General features: G+C 33.3%; 1 protein-coding gene and 1 long non-coding RNA gene across 2 annotated transcripts; both read right to left on the reverse strand.

Moving 5' to 3' along the window:
- Window positions 1-1,308: 1,308 nt before the first annotated feature.
- Window positions 1,309-20,244, reverse strand: LOC149485677 (23 kDa integral membrane protein-like). Its single transcript, XM_089698905.1, has 5 exons — window positions 19,850-20,244; window positions 19,257-19,445; window positions 18,419-18,598; window positions 17,245-17,463; window positions 1,309-1,791 (listed from the first exon to the last, which is right to left on the reverse strand). Exons 1-5 carry the CDS (start codon window positions 19,907-19,909, stop codon window positions 1,627-1,629), a joined length of 813 nt encoding a protein of 270 aa, XP_089555031.1. The 5' UTR covers window positions 19,910-20,244; the 3' UTR covers window positions 1,309-1,626.
- On the reverse strand, window positions 3,567-4,852 carry LOC149485678 (uncharacterized). Its single transcript, XR_016316052.1, has 3 exons — window positions 4,504-4,852; window positions 4,316-4,377; window positions 3,567-4,241 (listed from the first exon to the last, which is right to left on the reverse strand). It is a non-coding gene; the product is annotated as an uncharacterized LOC149485678 (long non-coding RNA).
- Window positions 20,245-20,341: the final 97 nt, after the last annotated feature.

Raw genomic sequence — 20,341 nt, forward strand, 5'->3', positions numbered from 1 at the left:
TTGTGTAGACGCACGCGTTTCATCTGTGCGAGCGAAATTGTTCCGCGGTGAAACTTCGATAGGCGTTGAAACTATATTGGTAAGTCATTTGTATTGAATATTTTTGTTACTAATTGTGATTTCAATATAGTTTATGTTTCTTTACGTGCATTAGACTTTAAATTATACTGTTAATTACATTTTATTGCAAAATATTGTTGATTTATTAAAATAAAAAGGGCAAGTATCCGTATCAAAAAGGATAGTCGCCTTAGAAACTTGTGCGGATAGTTGCTCTCGGGGCAACTATCCGCAACTACAAATTCTTTCACTAGCAAATATTAATATTATTGCGTTTTTATTGGTAATAAGGCATCTCCGTGCCGGTACAATATTCATTTCGCTAATTTTTTATTTAACTTCCAGGAAAATACCCTGTCCTTGATTTTGAAAATGAAAAAAGACTAGTGACTCATATACTAAAGCTCGGAGACGCAGGATTTCCTCCTGAAAGAAATACAATTCGTCAGCTAGCTTACCAGTTTGCCGAAAATTTGGGGTTAAAGCATAACGGCTGGGTCACAATGGTTAAAAAGCTTTCTGGAAAGAAATCCCGAAATAGTTTTGAGGCAAGCTGAGGGTTTATCAATTGAAAGAGCGAGGGGTCTCAACAAGAAGACGTTGCAAAATTTTTTGATCTACTTATTACCTACTGTCTTAACTGAGAATGAATTGCTGGTTAAACCAGATGAAATATTTAATATGGATGAAACTGTATTGCATGCGATGTGGAAAGATGAAATCCCTCGCTTCTGATGATTAATGCCAAAGTTGATTGCCATATTCTTCTTCTATCTTTAAGATAAATATCAATAATTTTACTAATAGATATGTGATTATAACTAATTTAGAGGCTATTTTTGTTATATTGTTATAGTTTTATAGCAAAAAAATGTATAATGTTGATTAGTTCTTAATTAAAAAGCAAAACAAATAATAAAGACTGATTAAGTGAATTGATATAAATTTGTTTTTATTTAAAAAAAATATTGTGAGGCATCTATCCCCTCACGAGGCAAGTATCCTCTGAAGTATTATTTACGATAGGCAACTATCCGCTAGATTAGGCAACTATCCTTCATTTGAGAGGTCAAATAAAACAGGATTTACTCAAAACCTTTAATAATTATGTTTAATAAAATAGGCTAATATGATGGTTTAAAGACCTATCTTTTGATATACATGTTTCATTATTCTTATTAAGTACATAATTTTTCATAATATAGCTTTTTTGAAAAGTGGCGCAACTATCCGGCTTTTACCCTATCTATAATAATATGCAGTATACTCTACTTATGGGTATCTATACATTTTATATTTTGTTCATTACAATCTTACTCGATTATAAAACTGTAAGTTTGTTGAAATAAGTTTATTTCTCTATCAAGAAAAGTTATTTCAAACACCTTGGATCATACAAATTCGTACTTCGTCAAAATATGACGAGAAACTAATATAATATATGTATTATAATACTTGAGTTACGATGAGCAACTTTAATTACCAACATCCTGAACAAGAATAGTCTTACCACAAAAATTCATTAAAACTTACAAACTACATAAAATCTATTTAAATATACAAGTCTCAATATTTTGGCAAGGTTGGGGCAGGCGCAGATGGCGAGGCAAGAAGGGAATCATCTGGAGCTGCGAAGGTCGCCTCTCTGGCTGTAGTGGAGTTTCGAATGGACGCCCGTCGCCTCTCCCGTATAGCATGAGCAAGGAAAAACGTGCAGAATATACCCGTACTCTGTAAAGAAAAAAACTATGTTCGATTAGCGTTCGATATTCAAATTAGTGAGGACGTTCGATTATTTTTTCTTTTTTCCTTTTTCCTGCTAATTTTGTTGCTATAGGATAAATTTCAAATCAATATTTTTTTAAACTTTTCGTAAAGTTCCTTAAGTAAACAAGGAAGTGTTATTTAAAAACTAAAGAGCAATATAGGCAATTTAAATGATTATAGATATTAGAGACATTCCAATTATATCTTAACATATCTCCGAAATAAATGAAATTTAAGTATGTCAAGTAGATACATATAATTGGAGCTTGGCGTACAAGAGCCTATTGTTCCAATATAAGAGTGACTCAGACACTTCTTATTTCCTCATAGGTACCTTCGTATTAAATAGGGCTATAGTTAGTTTAACTAGCTAGTCCTTTAAATTTCTATAAACACGAATGACATAATTTCAAATAAATATGCCCAGGCATTTAGAATGTAAGGTCTATCTAGATTGTAAAGATTCACATACAAATAGCATATTGAATCTCATCGTCTAAAATTACACTTCTTTGGACAGTTGTGTAAACATCGGTCGATTTAAATTTGCAATAGAGATGTGTTGTTTGTCATTTAAGATTACTTCCATATTATATCAAATAACTTAGTCCCTAAGTCTTAGGGGCTAGGAAAAAGCTTGAAAAAAAACCAAAAGCTGAATGAACAAAATAAATACATTCTATATTGCTATTCCTAAAGTATATAGATACTGTATTATACGAACAACTTCTAAGAAGCCCCTAACTTACACAAGTATAGGTAACTGTCTGTTAACAAATAACACACATTTTATCCCCGATTACGATAGCGCTGACTAATCGTTGTATTGTCTACATGATATCACAATGAGAACATAACTAATCCCTAGGCACATTAAGGTATAACTGCGACATAGTCACAACTTAATGGAATAAAAATAACTGCGAACTAAGGCAATCTGTAAAAAAAACCTTTATTACTTAAGACGATACACAAAAAAAAATCTACTGCTTGGCGGGCGGAGTCTAATAGCTCGCTATCGCGAACGCGGGTGTGCGCGAAGACATTCTTGCAAACTCGCCGCGCTGCCGCTGGCCGACTCGGGACAAACATGTATGGAGTCGTCATACAGTTATAATATTGTTATACATTTATTCAATTGTTGATTTATTGGTTTTATTTTCTTGCTTATAAACAAATAATCTTCTTTTTAACAACTACTTAGACATTATTAATAATTATTATTATTTCGTAATGTTTACTTTATTACAAAATAATACAGGTTATAAATAATCTTTAAAATAACAAAAAATATTGTTACTCTGAAAAAATGAAATGGTACTCAATAACGCGGACTACTGAATGGATTTAGATAGAATTTGATGCTGACGTAGATATTACATCATGCCCAGAAATGAAAGGTAATATTTCTGAAAGAAGTTATAAACCCTAATTCTTCTCAGTCAAAGTCAAGAGTGGAAGATATCACTAATACAGTAAAACTGATGCGAAACTTTGGATGTTAATTTGTATATTTTTTTGTTAGTTGTTACTTAATCACGTCAAGACTACATTACCAATTTTGATAAATTATAGCTAATTGCCTGGATTTACACATAGGATACTTTTTATCCGAACTGAACACTTCTGTGGGATAAGACAGGATTCACGATATAATCTAATTCCACGTGGGCAAAGCCGCGGTCGGAATGATATTTTTTTAAATAAAAAAAATTGTTAAAAAAAAAACACAAAATATATTGACGCATGTATTTATTTTTTGCACTCTATTATAATTGTAATTGTTCATTACAAATAATCAAAATAAAATAGCCAGAACAAAGTTAGGCCCTGGTAGGGTAGGTAGGCAGATACAGCAATGTGAGACGAACACTGGCTTATTTATACCAATAATAATGTATTATAAACATTAAATTAAGTTTACTTTCTAACAACAAAAATACATAATATTAGCTAATGTGAAAGCGAATCAACCAATCATCCCACAAAAATGAAATGTGCACACAAATATTCATCCAAATCGGTTCATGTCATTAGGAGGAGTGACTGCAGCGCCATCTTCCGGGCCCAATTGTGTTTCCAGATCACCCAGGAACTCAATTTAATATACATACTTACACAAAATTTTTCGAAATGAAAACTCACATTACTATGTAAATATGAATATAAACCTGTTTTATTACTAAGCAATTTCCCGCACAGGTGTAGTAAGTATAAATGAAATAAATATCAACATCAAATTCTTTATACAACATACTTATCTACCACCTTCTAAGAAATGTAATTCTTGAAATTATTTCGTATTTTTTTTAAATATAATACTACTCCAATGAGCTCCTGTTCCATATTATGTCCGCCATACTTCCACTAAGTTCACCATGATTTTTTATTTCTTTGCACTTTGTTGCTTTTTGCTAAAAATGGAATCATGCGATAAAACCAGTAGAGCTTTGATAACATACATTTTTGACTGAATAAAGGTACTTACGAAGGAGTGGATTCACATTGTGAACAATCAGTGGGTTTATTTTCCTTCTGGATTCCGGATTTCTGAACAGATTATTTATGCTATAAATGAAAAAATCTTACACATTCGTTATGTACTTAAAACAGGGGTACATATCAAACATCGTCTATAATACAATTATCATCAAATTTAAAATAAAACCAACTTACTTCATTAATTTGTTCCAATTGTAAGCATTCTTTTTCCTCCAACCTTTATGTTTCTTCTTCTTATTTTCTTTATTGTCCCCATTTGTCTTATCGTGTTGTCACCCTTTTTTACGATTGCGCGAGCGACACAAGTTCCCCGTGTGACGGCCGTAGCGAGAATGACTCGTGCAGCGATCGGGGTAGGAAGATACAGGGCGGCTCTCGCTATATTGGCTGGTCGCGCGCTAATTTCAAGTATTTCTTGTTTATTTCAAAACCATCGCATATTTCAAAATTCTAACACGGTAGACGTATAGGTTGTATATTTTATAGTTAATATCCAAAAAGTCGTAACTTTACGTTTGTTATTTTGAAGATGCCATAGATTAAAAAAAAATAACAATGATAACTTTGTATTTTTTTTCTATCGAGAAAATATCATGGAATCATGTTTCTAAAACGGTAGACGTATTGTGTTACTATTGAACTTTCTTGTCAAGAATTTTCATCACGACAACTTTAATAATATAAAAATTACGAAGGTTTGAAAAGGGCCGTAAATGTTAGAAAAATTAATTCATCACCTTAACAGCGGTTTACAGATGAAACGTCTGCATTGATTTGAACTACAAGAAATACCTAGGTTATTTATTAGAAAACTCGTTTTATTTTTAATATGTACAAACTTCTGTGATCATTAGCTGAGTTAAAAAATATATAACACAATGTATTGTTTTATGATGAAACTCACATAACAAACACGAAAAGGCTGTTTCATGCCCGTATAATTAAGTAGTAGATAGTAGACGGATAGATATTGATTTTTCCACCGTCCGTGACAAATAATATTATTAACTATGACAAATATACAATTCCACACGCATAATATAACAATAATTTTCTTTGTTTCAGTATTTTAACTACGATGGGGAAATCTGACTTCAATTTTTACTAAGTATGTATACATATATAATATAAGATACTATCTATAAAACGCTCAGGATGTACCCAAGATTTAATAACAGCAATTAATAATTGACTCTATCAAAGCATTGGTAGAGTCATATGGTAGAGTCTCATGTTATGTCTTATGTATCATGATATGACACGATATAATAACACCTTTTAAGCTAGAATCCAACACGTAATCTGCCTTATGTACAATACTTCAAAAGGACACAATCCTGTTTACGAACGGAAAAATACACGTAGGTAATGTCACCCTACAAGGATATCTTGTAATGGAATGATTGGCGATAAATCAGTTAAGTATCTATCTGATGAAGATGTAGATGAATAGAGATTTTTCTGTTTGTCGTAAACAGCTACGTGCCTACGTGTGTTGTTCATAAATAATAATTAACAGATGAATAATAATATCGCGATCGTTAATATTCTGAGTCTGCTGTTATGTCTCAAATCTCAAAAATGTCAACGCGGTGAATCTGGCCCTTCTTGTACTTGCATAAAGACGACTTTTAAAATCATAAGAACCTATAACATATTGTATCTATTCAGTTAAACATTATGTATGCTTCCACAAAGTCTAGTACGCAACATGCAAGATCTCAGCAAGTCACAATTAACACAAACATTTACATTAACAATTATATGCAAAATACCACCCACATGCATTACATAATCGCGTGATATAATCCGCCTATTTCTAAACAGGACTAGCGTGACCTCGATTCCCCTGAGGAGACGCACTCTTCAATTTAACCACATCACTCGTATCTGTTTCAGTCCCTGTCTGACTGTATGAAAGTGAGCGGGATGTAAGGTGTAATCACGGAGGTTAATTGGCTCCCACGCAGGTGTGGATCGCTAGTAATGATCGTTCGAGTACATCCTCATATCCTGTGCTTATTATTTTAATGTGACTAGATAGATTTTCACAATCTAACCGCTCTATCATTGTAAACTCGGCAAACTTTGAGATCTCGATAATTTTTTTTGGGTTTTAGGAATAATGTGATAATAATGAAAGAATTGGGACACGAAACAAAATAAGGATTTAAAATCCAAATCCATATAAGCCCTTAAAAATCAACGAGATCATCATTTAGAATAAACAAATCTTATTACTACGCGACGGTAAATTATCCTAAGCTATTTCTACAAAATAATACAGGCAATTTACAAATATCACGAACGCAAATAACCAAGACACTATTATAACCAATGCAATGGCTCGGAGACTTTAAACCGTCTCATCTATGGCCGTTTTAATTAGTGTTAATTAACTCTCAGCCGACAACTATGGCACTTACGTAACATCAGGGTCTTTACTCCTTGGTTACATGGGACTATTAGTCATCTTCAATGTTTATCTTATGAGTTTAGGTCGCTGGAAGGCAACTAGACTCATCAGAATGCCACAGACAAATATTTTATTGTAGGTCGTATTGATACAAAAAGGAACCTTGGAACTTTTTTTGTTGAAGTTTTTTTTTGTTGGATTTTACTCATAAGACTTATAATTATTCGAATATTGTAATAACCATATAGAAATAGCGTTGTAAATTGTATGTTAAATAAATAATGTGGAAAAATCCCCTAAAATCCATACTAATATTATAAATGCGAAAGTAACTCTATCTGTCTGTCTGTTACTCAATCACGCCTAAACTACTGAACCAATTTTCATGAAATTTGGTATGGAGATATTTTGATACCCGAGAAAGGACATAGGCTACTTTTTATCCCGGGAAAATGACGCAATCCTGGAAATCCCACGAGAACGGGAACTATGCGGGTTTTTTTTGACTGCGCGGGCGAAGCCGCGGGCGGAAACCTAGTAGTTTATAAATGCAACCTTTGTGAAATTGTTCAGGAAATTACTAAGAATAGAGCTAGAATAAGATCGGTACCTAATCGTAAGATATTATCAGATAAAATAAGGATAAGAGCAAATTCAATGCTAACAGTCTTAATTTAGCACGGACTACACGAGTATCCCTTACAATTAATCCCAACTGGTGTAATCCACACCATCAGCATTACATAGTATAAAATAAAGTCGCTTTTCTCTATATCCCTATATATGCTTAAATCTTTAAAACTACACAACGAATTTTGAAGCGGTTTTTTTTAATAGATAGTGATTCTCGAGGAAGGTTTTAGTATCTAATTTATTAGGTTTTAGATAAACCGGGAACGCTAGTTTACATTATGAAACAGTTGCACCGTTTTTATATTTTCAGCACATAAAGCCCTTTCTAATTACTTTGTCTCTTTTTTATCACTTAGGATCCTGACGTCATCTCATCATAGTATTATCAAGACGGTGTACTACCAAGAACAATATGGTACTCATAATTAAATTGGTTTCCAGGACTTGACTTATTTAATTAATTGGTAATTTCAGTCTTGATTAGATAATTTCTAATTAATTCGTACATCATCTAATTGCTTATTAACAGAGGTATAAGATTTATAACTAATGGAATTTATTGCCTTAACATGTTACCTATCAGTTAATGGTTAACCATTAGTTTCATAAAATATTTGTTCATTTGTTCCTTTTTTGGTTGATCTATTAATAAGAAATGGTAAAAATTCGACTTGAAAGTACCAATGGACGTAAAACAATAGAATATAATATTCGTATTATATCCATAAGAATACGTATTCTATAATATCCACAAATTTATCCTTCCCTCATTGGGAATATAAATGACACAATATAGGTCTTATTTCCTTGTTCCAGTCAGTCAAAAAACCACATACAGAATGACAAACCGTCTAGCAGTACGTCAGAGGAAAAGCCGTTCATAATCCATATTAATAATATAAATGCGAAAGTAACTCTGTCTGTCTGTCTGTTACTCAATCACGCCTAAACTACTGAACCAATTTTCATGAAATTTGGTATGGAGATATTTTGATACCCGAGAAAGGACATAGGCTACTTTTTATCCCGGTAAAATGACGCAATCCCGGTAATCCCACGGGGGGAGCGGGAACTATGCGGGTTTTTCTTTGATTGCGCGGGCGAAGCCGCGGGCGGAAACCTAGTACATAATATGTTGCCTTGAAGAATCATTTTGAGATGGCTAAAGGCCACTACCACGTAAGGAGTCGTGAGGTCATAGAGTATTGTGTCATTGTTTGTTGTGCCAGCTTTTCCTTCCCGCCAATAATGTACTGTCAAATATTCAGTCATCATTATAATTTTAACCTTTTTAACCTAATCACGCACTAACTATGTCAAAATCGAAGTGTGAAATTACTTCCATGCGGCACAACGTATAGTAAATATTTTGCCTTTAATCTACACATAGTGATAAAATGAAGAAAGATTATTATTTTTTGCATGAAAACATCATTAATGTAGGTATGTATCTATCTATTTTGAAAACAAGCAGATAAAATGCAGATAAAGAACAAATTCAGTTACTACCATGCGAGTTATTTGTTTATAGTCTTTAGAAATTGAACCTGTAGGTACTGTAAATACATATATATCGTTATTTTTAGGCATATTATATTACTTTATGGCCTTTCTAGAACCCCCATCAATTATTGCAATAAGTAAATCTAAATAGCTAGTAATTACAAACGAGGTCTTTTACTATTCACTGCCTAGGTTTTCTTAATTTGGTATTTAACTTTCAAATCTGATTCAAGGCAAGGTTATGTGTAGAATTTATGTTAATAAAATGTTTTACTTCTTTAAAAATAATAATTTTACATTTACTCTAGTAAGTAGTAGGTAATTTAGTTTGATCATTAGCTAAATTTATTTTGATTTGTATGTTTTTAGTATTAATTAATTTGCTTTTTATGTGATTTATTTCACTTTCATGTGTACACTATCTTCCCAAATTTGCAACTGCAAACTTCATGCTTGGTACTGGCTGCTTGGAAGAAATTTATAAAGAACTAGCTTCCACTCACGACTTTGTACGTGCATCCCCGTTTTTTCCCCGTTCCCGCAAGAATTTCGGGAAATCCTTTCTTAGCGGATGCCTACGTCCTAACATCTACCAGCTACCTGCATGCCAAATTTCAGCCCGATACGTCCAGTGGTTTGGGCTGTGCGTTGATAGATCACTATATCAGTCACCTTTGAGATTTATATATATGGATCAGTGGCGTGCATTCCATAAAGACATAAAGACACTGCCTACCCTACCATTTACCAAACTGATCAATATTTAATATGCATAAATGAAATTCACAGCGTCATTAAATTTTATTAATTGCGCCATGTAGTTATGAAATAAAAATATATTTCAAATATATTTTAGATCCATCTATCGGTATTTTGGTAGCATTATTATCTAATTTCTATAACACCGCTCGGCTCAAGTCACTATGCATGCGCTGCACTAGCGCCGCCACGGGACCCAGTACGTCACGGGACGGCAAAGACACAAACTATCCGTGTCTAAGTTTTTATATGTGTGCTCTGCGTGTCTACGCATATTTTATATGTGTGCGTGCCTATAAACACGGCACACTGATGTTATAAAACCACGCACACAAACACACAAGGTAGGCAGTGTCTTTTTACGAAGATAAACGAATTAGGTACGAACCGAATTCGGAACTACATCGAAAGTCGAAACTGATGTTGAATATGCGACCAATTTAAGAAGTGTGATAATTTATACAAATTTGAAGCGGTAAAGACCATCTGTAAATAGTATCATTATTCGTTTGTTTTGTTTTGGAAATAACAAACGTCTACTTTGAGGTTAAATTTGTAATGTTTACTACGACAATTTGCAAGTGAAGTGTTTTGAGAGTAACTAAATAGATTATGTATATCATCAGTGTATTTTGTAAGATAATAAGTAGGGATGTAACGATACATGATTTTGCCGATACGATACCGATACCGATATTTGTAGTAATGTATCGGCGATACCGATACCGATACCGATATCGATGGCTTGGTAGAAAAATAAATAGTGAATTATGCATAAAAAGTTACCTACATTTAACAGAGACAACTGTTAATCGTATTCTTTTAAATAAAAATGCCAAATGAAAAAACAACAAAACCATTTATTTTAGTATTATTATTTTACGAAGTCAGTTAAACTTTAAGTAATACACATACAATCAGTACCTAATAAAAGTTTACTATTGGTAGAGTTTTTTCAGAAAACAAAGTGCGCACGCGCGGGCGGCCTCCCGCATCGTTCATTGGGCGCGGGTTTTTGAATTATTTGATATCAAAAAAATTGGTTGTTTGTAAAGTAGGTTTACGATCGAGATGTTTACGTGATAACATAATGCAGTGGCAGCGCTCGAGATGAAACGGGAGATCGGTCCGTCTCTCTCTCGTTATACCTGCGATCGCGCTCGTGAGGTTTTGGTTGACACAAGTTTATGAACATGTCACCCGAGTCCCGACTAAAACGATTTTAAAAACGTTATCACGTTAAAAATTCAAAAAATTCAAAATTATTTATTTCTTTCCTTTACATAAACAAATTTGAGATTGGAACACTCCTAGTAAGCAAATAAAATGCTTGTGTCAGGAGGTTCCGCTCTTCCTTAACACTATTACAGAAACAGAAATAAAACAATATGAATGAATACAATGCAAAAACATAAAAGAAAAGAAAGAATTTAATAAAAAAATATCGGTATCGGTTGATTTATTATCGGCGATACCGATATATCGGCTTGCCGATATATCGGCCGATATATCGGTATCGGTATCGTTACATCCCTAATAATAAGGTATAATTTAACGAAAAATTCTTATTTTTGTTTTATGAATAAACTTTTATCAAACAGAGAGTGATAGGAAAAAGGCCGATCTATAAATGGATCTATACCGGAATTTGTAATACACAAAGGTAAAGTTAATCATTAATTTCATAATATAGAATACTAGTTAGGATATCATACCTACCTACTTTGACAATTATTTTATAGATAATACCTATGACCTATGTTCGTAATATGTTTTCCATTATTTTGCGGAATACTATGTATCTCCAATCAAATATCAGTACTGCAATATGAAATATTAGTTTTTATGACTTAATATCATTACAATATTTCTGCCTACCCTGTCCAAAAACTCTGTGCACGCCCCTGATATGGATATATGTATAACTATAACTAAATTATTATGGTATCAGTTGCCTTGTCAAATATTGACTAGCACAATCTAGAAATATGCAATACTTTCATCAACTCAACTAAAATATATTCTTCCGTTTTAAATGCATTTCTAGTATCATCCGTACAACAACAGGCATAGAGTCCCCTGCCAGGCATAGAGTACCTAAATTAATGTTTGTACTAACATATTATATAACGTAACAGTATCAGTTTTAAATAATGGTCAACAAACAGAGTCAAACGATAAATAAACAATTTTATAAGTACTAAATATCCGTTCCAAATAAGTCTTATCTTAATAACACTTCTCGAGGTTTATAAAATGACTTCCCACCATAATAATGGTAAATATTTATAGTGCTCGTTGATTGAGTGGCGATAACGTCTCTGTGTTGGGTATACTTTGTAAATCTTGGACAAGAATAACTAAAAACTGTTTATAATTTCGCTAAATTCCATAGATAATATTATGATTAACTGTTTAAAAGGTAAAAATATTAGGTAGCTAAAACGTGGAATGTGAATTCAGTATTAATTAGGTATTTACCTTAACAATACCTTTGCTATAGATCGTGTAGATATAGAAATATCCACCAATGAATTTTGAAGCCAGGTTATAGAATGATATTATTATCATAGGCATAGACCTAAAAAATAAATGAGAAAAGATACCTAAAGACCTGCTCATTTTAGAATAAAAATAAAAAAGTCTATTTAGGTACATAATAAACACTGAGCAAATTAAAATATTGTACTCTTAGCGAAAGATAAGAATAAAAGCTGAATTTATATACAGTGTAATTAATCCTTTGTTTATTTAACTAAGCACTGTAAAACGTTACAATGTACAACATTATTATAATTTATAATAATGCATACAAATGTGGGATTGTAAGAAGTTCCCCGAAGCAAGGCGATATTAACAACAAGACCACTGTTGTATGTCTTATTATTTATTTGCTAAGAAATAAGACCACTGTTTTTGTGAACAATGGGGCAATTGACCAGGTTTTTTTTTAAATTATAATTACGGTTTTGAAAGGAACAAAGTTGAATGGACGGCCTCTTTTGACTTGTGAAATGTTTATGTTTTGTTATAAAAATCGTATACTTGAAATCTTTAGTGGTTATTGTACTAACATTCAAACACTCGTTTTACACAGTTGAGTTCCCTGAAAATAATATAAATGTACCAGCATTTACTGTTTGTTTTTATTAAGCATTATTTTGAATAATACTTTTCTTCTACTACTTCTACTACACTCGTTTACTATTCTTCTAAATATTTATATTTCCTTTTTTAATTATATACAGGGTGTCCCACTGTTGGTATACTTACTAAGCTCAAAGGAGGTTATAGTTTTGCATACGCTGAGTACGTAAAAAATAATTAAAAAATTCCAGATTCATTTTTTTTTTCAAATAGATGAATTCTTAAAACTCTATGTGTACACTGTACACCCATAACAAGCGAGCCGCCCAACTTTGCCACCAGCACGTGAGCTATCGTTTAAGATTATGTTTTCATAGATAAAATGCTCATATAAGAGAAGCGGTATATGCCGGCTGCGCGAAGCTAGAGAAGAAAACATGGATTTTCAGGAAAAATTTAGCAAAAAATTTTGGACGTAATTTTTTTTTAAGTATTTTTTACGTGATCAGTGTATGCCAAACTACAAGTTCCTTCGCGCTTAGTATACCAATAGTGGGACACCCTGTATACACCTACTGCTGTACATCTCTACTTTTAACTTTTTTAGGGTTCCGTAGCCAAAATGGCAAAAACGGAACCCTTATAGTTTCGTCATGTCCGTCTGTCCGTCTGTCCGTCTGTCCGTCTGTCACAGCCGATTTACTCGGAAACTATAAGTACTACAGTGATGAAATTTGATGGGAATATGTGTTGTATGAACCGCTACAAAAATATGACACTAAATAGTAAAAAAAAGAATTGGGGGTGGGGCCCCCCATACATGTAACTGAGGGATGAAATTTTTTTTTTCGATGTACATACCCGTGTGGGGTATCAATGGAAAGGTCTTTTAAAATGATATAAAGTTTTCTAAAAAACATTTTTCTTAAAGTGAACGGTTTTTGAGATATCAGCTCTCAAAGTCGTAAAAAGTATGTCCCCCCCCCTCTATTTTTATAACTACGGGGTATAAAATTCTAAAAAAAATAGAGGTGATGCATGCTAATTAACTCTTTCAACGATTTTTGGTTTGATCAAAGTATCTCTTATAGTTTTTGAGATAGGTTGATTTAACTGTAATTTATTATATTTGCTGCTACGGAACCCTTTGTGCGCGAGCCCGACTCGCACTTGGCCGGTTTTTTAAATAACCTTCAATTTCGTCTCTCCTTTTTAGATTTTTTACCAGAAGCAATACTACTAATACTAATCTCAAAAGCCATACCATACAGATACCATATTTCATAGATTTCCCGCAAATGTGGACAATAAGGAAACATTATTACTGCTTAATTAAATAATGCAATGGTCCCGTGGAGAGGCTGATTACATGACGTCACCTGCTGAGCTTTTAGTGCCACTCTTATCATGAAATGTCAATTAGGATTAATTCAGTGTGCATGTCGCACTAGATGATCAAACTACTTGAAGTTTTTTTTAATCGGAAAAAAGAATTCTTCAAGAAAGAGGAAAAAATGTAAGTCATGCTGGACAAAGTTAATTCTCAACAGCAACAAGGAATTAAGAAGAAATCAACACATTTTTTCTTAGTAAATAATTAACAATATCTATACTAATAGTAAAGAGTTAATTGTAGAGCCATTTAAAACAACATTCAAATTGAAAATAATCGTTGTATAACAGAATTATATGTACCTAGGTACATATTAATAAAACCGGCCAAGTGCGAGTCGGGCTCGCGCACAAAGGGTTCCGTAGCAGCAAATATAATAAATTACAGTTAAATCAACCTATCTCAAAAACTATAAGAGATACTTTGATCAAACCAAAAATCGTTGAAAGAGTTAATTAGCATGCATCACCTCTATTTTTTTTAGAATTTTATACCCCGTAGTTATAAAAATAGAGGGGGGGGGACATACTTTTTACGACTTTGAGAGCTGATATCTCAAAAACCGTTCACTTTAAGAAAAATGTTTTTTAGAAAACTTTATATCATTTTAAAAGACCTTTCCATTGATACCCCACACGGGTATGTACATCGAAAAAAAAAATTTCATCCCTCAGTTACATGTATGGGGGGCCCCACCCCCAATTCTTTTTTTTACTATTTAGTGTCATATTTTTGTAGCGGTTCATACAACACATATTCCCATCAAATTTCATCACTGTAGTACTTATAGTTTCCGAGTAAATCGGCTGTGACAGACGGACAGACGGACAGACGGACAGACGGACATGACGAAACTATAAGGGTTCCGTTTTTGCCATTTTGGCTACGGAACCCTAAAAAGCAACAAGGCATATAGGTCAAAAGATGTCCACTACTATATTAGTCTTGCTCTGTGATGTCCACGTCTCTATAAATTAAGAAGTCCGCGCAAGATCGCCAAAGGGCAAAGAGCTCTTGTATCTCTATGCTTTTCATAAAAATAGCCTGGATCAAGAAATATTTATTAATACCTACCTAGATAAGAACATACAAAAAAATGAGAATTAATATAGATGTATGTTTTGGATGTTAAATTAGCATATAAAATGTATTTTTAAACTTAATACCTTATATTCATGATGGGCTAAAATAACCAGGTAATAGGAAAAGTATAAATGATAAAAGGATATATGAATTTCGCATATGCATGCATTGTACATTGTACTTATTATTATGGCAAATTAAATGAAAAAAATGTTAAAGCAACTTCAAACTAGTTAATTATATAATCAAAGATTATAGTAGAGCCATTTTAATAGGCAACATTTGACAGTTCAACAAAATTCATCAACGTAACCTAGTAACGACGACATAAGCCGCGTATAAACTAAGCGCGGCAAACCATCGAACATAGGCGCGCGCGGCGGCCGCGCACTATGTAGACGGGATCGCCGCGCGCGGCGACGCGAACATTGCCGCGCTCGAACGTGCCGCGGGGCGATCCGCTCACTGTCGGTTTTTGAGACCGCATCAAAGGAGCTTCAGGCGTTCGCTCGCGCGCCGTGTGGACGGTTTGTAGTTTTGGTGATTCGGCTCGCGCGGCGTATACGTAAAAATGAACAACGAAAAGTGCCGTTTACTAATACAATTGTATGGCGCTAATGAATTTTTGTGGAACAGCAAATCCTCCCAATACCACAATAAATCGCTGAGGTATGATGCGTGGGTAGAAATCAGTAAGAAAATGGATATACCTATTCCTGACTTGAAAAAGAAAATGACTACACTTTTGGCGTCCTACAGAAGAGATGTTCGTGATGGATCGCCTGCCGCGCGCGGCAACTACGTTCAACTTAAAATATATCTACATATTGGCTCGCGCAGCAAATGAACGTCAACTCTGGAGTCTGGTCGAACATTGGCTCGCGCGGCTGCCGCGCTTAATTTATACGCACCTATAGAATAACATGATATTTCGTTCTGTTAGATCTGCACATTTGTTTAACTTTTTTCAATTACGATTACATATTTATAATAATAATGACCGATACAAGTAATTTTAAGATTTCATTTTACTGATAAACCATTCTAAACATAATAAACAATTTCTGAACTGAAGAACTGACGTCGCTACAATTTTGTGTCAATAAACCTTTTTTCTTTTTAAATACCAGAGATGTTACTCTTAAAATCGAGATCTGACATTTAGAATCGAATGCATTGATTACTTGTGAATAAAAATCATCGTAAATTAATAAATTCGATTGACAAATGTTTCAAATCCGTATCGATTAATTCACTTTAATCGATGTTTTAAAGCAGGTTACCTCTCTTCGAAGATAAAATTGATAGACGTCAAATGTTACCTATTAAATTGGCTCGACTATAGTTATATACTAATTTGTAATTTCGCTAACGCAGCACGTACACGTCCGCTAATTTTAAAAAGTCATGAAGCCTTATTATAACAGTGTTGACTGTTGATCCTTGAAAAACCCATCAAAGTGACCATTAAACCGATTGGCTGCGCAGTAAACAATTAAAACCCATGGGTCACGTAGTTATTGTAATTAATCATGCAATCCTAGAAATATAAGGAATAATGATTGTAATTACGAAGTATAAGAATTTAAACGTTCTTTGAAGACAAGACCATAGTAATTAATGAGATAGGTAATAAAAAATGTTATGATCATGTAATACATGCATAAAATTTGATTTAGGTATAAATAAATTTTATATATAAATTTCTGCATATAAATTATTCATTATTGCAATTACTGCCAAATTACTGCCTTATTAACAATTAATATTAATTCGTCCATAAAAGTATTCTAACGCCATCTAGTGTTCTCTACAGTAACTATACTTTTACTAATCGTATTATTTATGGTCCCGCACAATAAAAAAAACTCTATATTATCAATATTTGTTTCGTGCTTTTCTTATTTATTTAGCTATTTCTTTTTTATTATATTTTAGATATTTTTACAAGTTAAAGGATGTCTCAATGACTGTTAAAATGTAATCATATTTGTTACAGAATAAATATTTTTGATTTTTGATTTTTGATTTTTGAACTAACCTGCAAAATAGACGCAACTAGCGCCACCATAGCGACCAATAACAACTGCTGTTTCGCGTATTCATGCAGCGGATTCCCGCAGCCACGTTGGAACAGCGTGGTGCAGTCAGCCACGTAGGGCTTCTGTATGGAGTCCAGGGGGCCCTGTCCGCAGCAGGAGAAGGGTACGTGCCCTGAGGAACTGTAGTCGCCTGGCCCGCTTACTCCGCAGCATTGGAACTGTGGAAAAGGCAATAATAATTTAACATTGTTTCGTTAAATAGACAAATGGTTTAAAAAAATATTAGTGAAAATCTTAAATTTCAGGTAAATTTAATTTTAATAGAACTGTGACTTGTAAATTGTAATATTAATAAATTAAACATGATATTTTGCCCAACCTTGCCAACTACATTTTTTGTTATTGACTTTAATAATAATTATGTGAAAAGTTGTTGATCGTGTTTCAGTTGTCGTACATAATATAATATTGCCAGGTAACCCACATATTCTTCTCTTTAAATAAATAACTCATTCTCATATTATAAATCGTGTAGAAAAATTGTAGCTCCTTCACGCAAAAAGTTCGGCAAGAATATACCTAGGTAGGTAGGTACATATCGAGGCCAAGAAATAGAATATTAAATTTTGTACACTGACTGCATCTGGTACATCTAAAACCTATCTATAGCAACCAATTAAACACTAGCCATTATTCTCTGGCCTTGCATGTCACATGGATCTGCACTCGTGATTCATACAGCTATATATTACTCTGCTCTGTATGGTAAGTCGGTCGAGTATTAACAAATAATGAATTTAATGTAAGTGGCAGTACACCATCTCTAGGGGTATGCAAAGTCAATGTTGGAAGGCTGATCAGCGATTGTAATTATTTTTGTACGTATTATAGGAATTATATTATAATTAATAATTAATAAAAACAAACAGTTTTTTAGCACGACAAATTCGTGTTTACGTTATAATTAGTTATAACTTATAACGTCCTCTAGATACCCTCTTGAAAATCGATCATGAACAAAATATATTTTTTTTTACTTTCATACGTAATTCATATAGGTACTATTCATATAGGTACGTAATTTACTTAAAGAAAACATATTTGAAAATTCAAATTCGCAATTCATTTGAAAAACTAATAATTTAACCCATTTTTAGGTAAAATCATCACTACCTTTACATGAAGCCTATCCCATCTGATAGTATCTGTGTTCGCTTCCTTAATATCTATGGTGTCCATGAAGTATGTTGTCATGGTCGTCTTGATGTCGATCTCGATGTTATCCCACACAACCATCGCCCAGACGAAACAAGCGAATTCGATCACCACGACGAGCATTATTAATATTCCCGCCTGAAATCGAAATACTAATATTAAATCTTTCAAGTTTTATATAGATGAGACCAACGATATAATATAGGTCGCCTTTTATATTATATCGTTGGATGAGACAAAGAATTTGAATATGCATAAATTTTACTCGGATTTATTATTTATTATTGTCGATAAAAACATGTGCAAAAAGCACCTAATCAACATTATATTAATTTGGTCGAATAAGAAGTCCTTAATGAAGTAAAACTTTCAGGTTATTTAAATATTATTTATTAGAGCTCTATTACTTCTTGATAGAGCTAACATATTATAAACATTGTACAGCAAATGAACCTAGAAAATATATGTAAAGTTCATGCATAAACAACTTGAAGCAAAAAGGTGTGGGATTTTGTTTACATATATTAATTGAATTCTATGGAAACAATGTTAATGAATAATGCGTTAAAATTGTATGTGAATTGCACTTGTTTTCTCAGTGTCATGACAATTTACTTTAAAATTAGATATTATGGGCTCAGATCATTGACCCTTCTAAGGTTGTATTTTGCGATTTATCTAAACGGTGCTTAAAATTGGTACCGGTAAACTCTTTAGATTAGTGTTCAACTTGTTTTGTAAATACGACAGTAATAAATGTACAGTAAAATAAAATACCCGTATTTACATAACATACCATTATAACATGTATCTGGTGCATGGATTTCGCCGTTCGCCAACCTATCCAGGCTATTGAACATGTGATGATGGCCATCATTAGCAACAATATAGCCGGATATTCCACATTCACGCCAATAAAATGACGGTAGACGAACAATCGGTACAAGAGGAACCCACTCGCACCGAACAGTACTACTGCTGACATCTGTGGACGAGTTGGAGAAACATGATAAATACATACTGCTGCCAAACAAAAATGTCACCTGTCAAGCTAAACATACACAGTCAAGTTATCCTCAAAATAACTAGCGCCATTTGATCGAGAACATCCAGGAAAATTGGGCCAATTGGATTCAGGATAATCGTTTTAATCAGTGATGATACAATACATTGCTACAAAACCACAAGTTTGCTTATAAACATTTTTTAAACATAAGTACTTATAATTATTTGAATGATATTAAACCTCATTCTTGGAATAATGTTTATAAATCGTGTTTTCATTACGGAGCGAGCATCATTCAAGTTGTTATGACAACAGACCCACGCTGATTCAGCATAACGGGAACAACAAAAAGCCGGAATCAAATTTTACAATAAAATACTCACTGCGAATAAAACATTGAATGTCAGCACGAGATATTTCCAACAATTCGAGGATAGAGCCATTGTGTCGTGTGTTCACATGTCCGAGATTTTATAACTTGTTTGAAACTCTTGAAACAAAAGCACGGTCGTTCCACCTCAAGGAATACCGAATGATTGTATGTCGCTTGGACCGCGCACTCGCTACTGACGATGCAACGATAGCGACGAACAGAATTAAACACTACATTTATCTTTACATTATTGTATTTTTATCTATGAAATCAATAATTTTCACGGTGAAAATATTCGAGGAAAGTATGTGTAATGCGTTTTGATGCTGTTTCTTATCAGCTTATCGCAATGATAAACAAGGTTTGTTCCTCATAACTGTACCGTGCATTTCGTAATCTAACCTAGTTTTATGCGCGACTGCTGAAGATTTACTTTTCATCTTGTGTTCGCTTGTTGAAGTATTATTAGCACGCGACATTTTCTATTTTTAACGCACTTGTT

This window comes from Colias philodice, chromosome 9 (genome assembly GCF_061535455.1).
Source record: "Colias philodice isolate Cphi_HAF_F1 chromosome 9, ilColPhil1 Martin Lab GWU primary, whole genome shotgun sequence".
Taxonomy (NCBI): domain Eukaryota; kingdom Metazoa; phylum Arthropoda; class Insecta; order Lepidoptera; family Pieridae; genus Colias; species Colias philodice.

Excerpts from the sequence above, each read along its gene's own strand:
- LOC149485677 (XM_089698905.1), bottom strand. The coding sequence starts at position 19,909 with ATGGCTCTATCCTCGAATTGTTGGAAATATCTCGTGCTGACATTCAAT. Across the intron at positions 19,446-19,849 it reads CATTCAATGTTTTATTCGCA|ATGTCAGCAGTAGTACTGTT; the intron begins GTGAGTATTTTA and ends ACTCGTCCACAG. Across the intron at positions 18,599-19,256 it reads ACCAGATACATGTTATAATG|GCGGGAATATTAATAATGCT; the intron begins GTATGTTATGTA and ends TTTCGATTTCAG.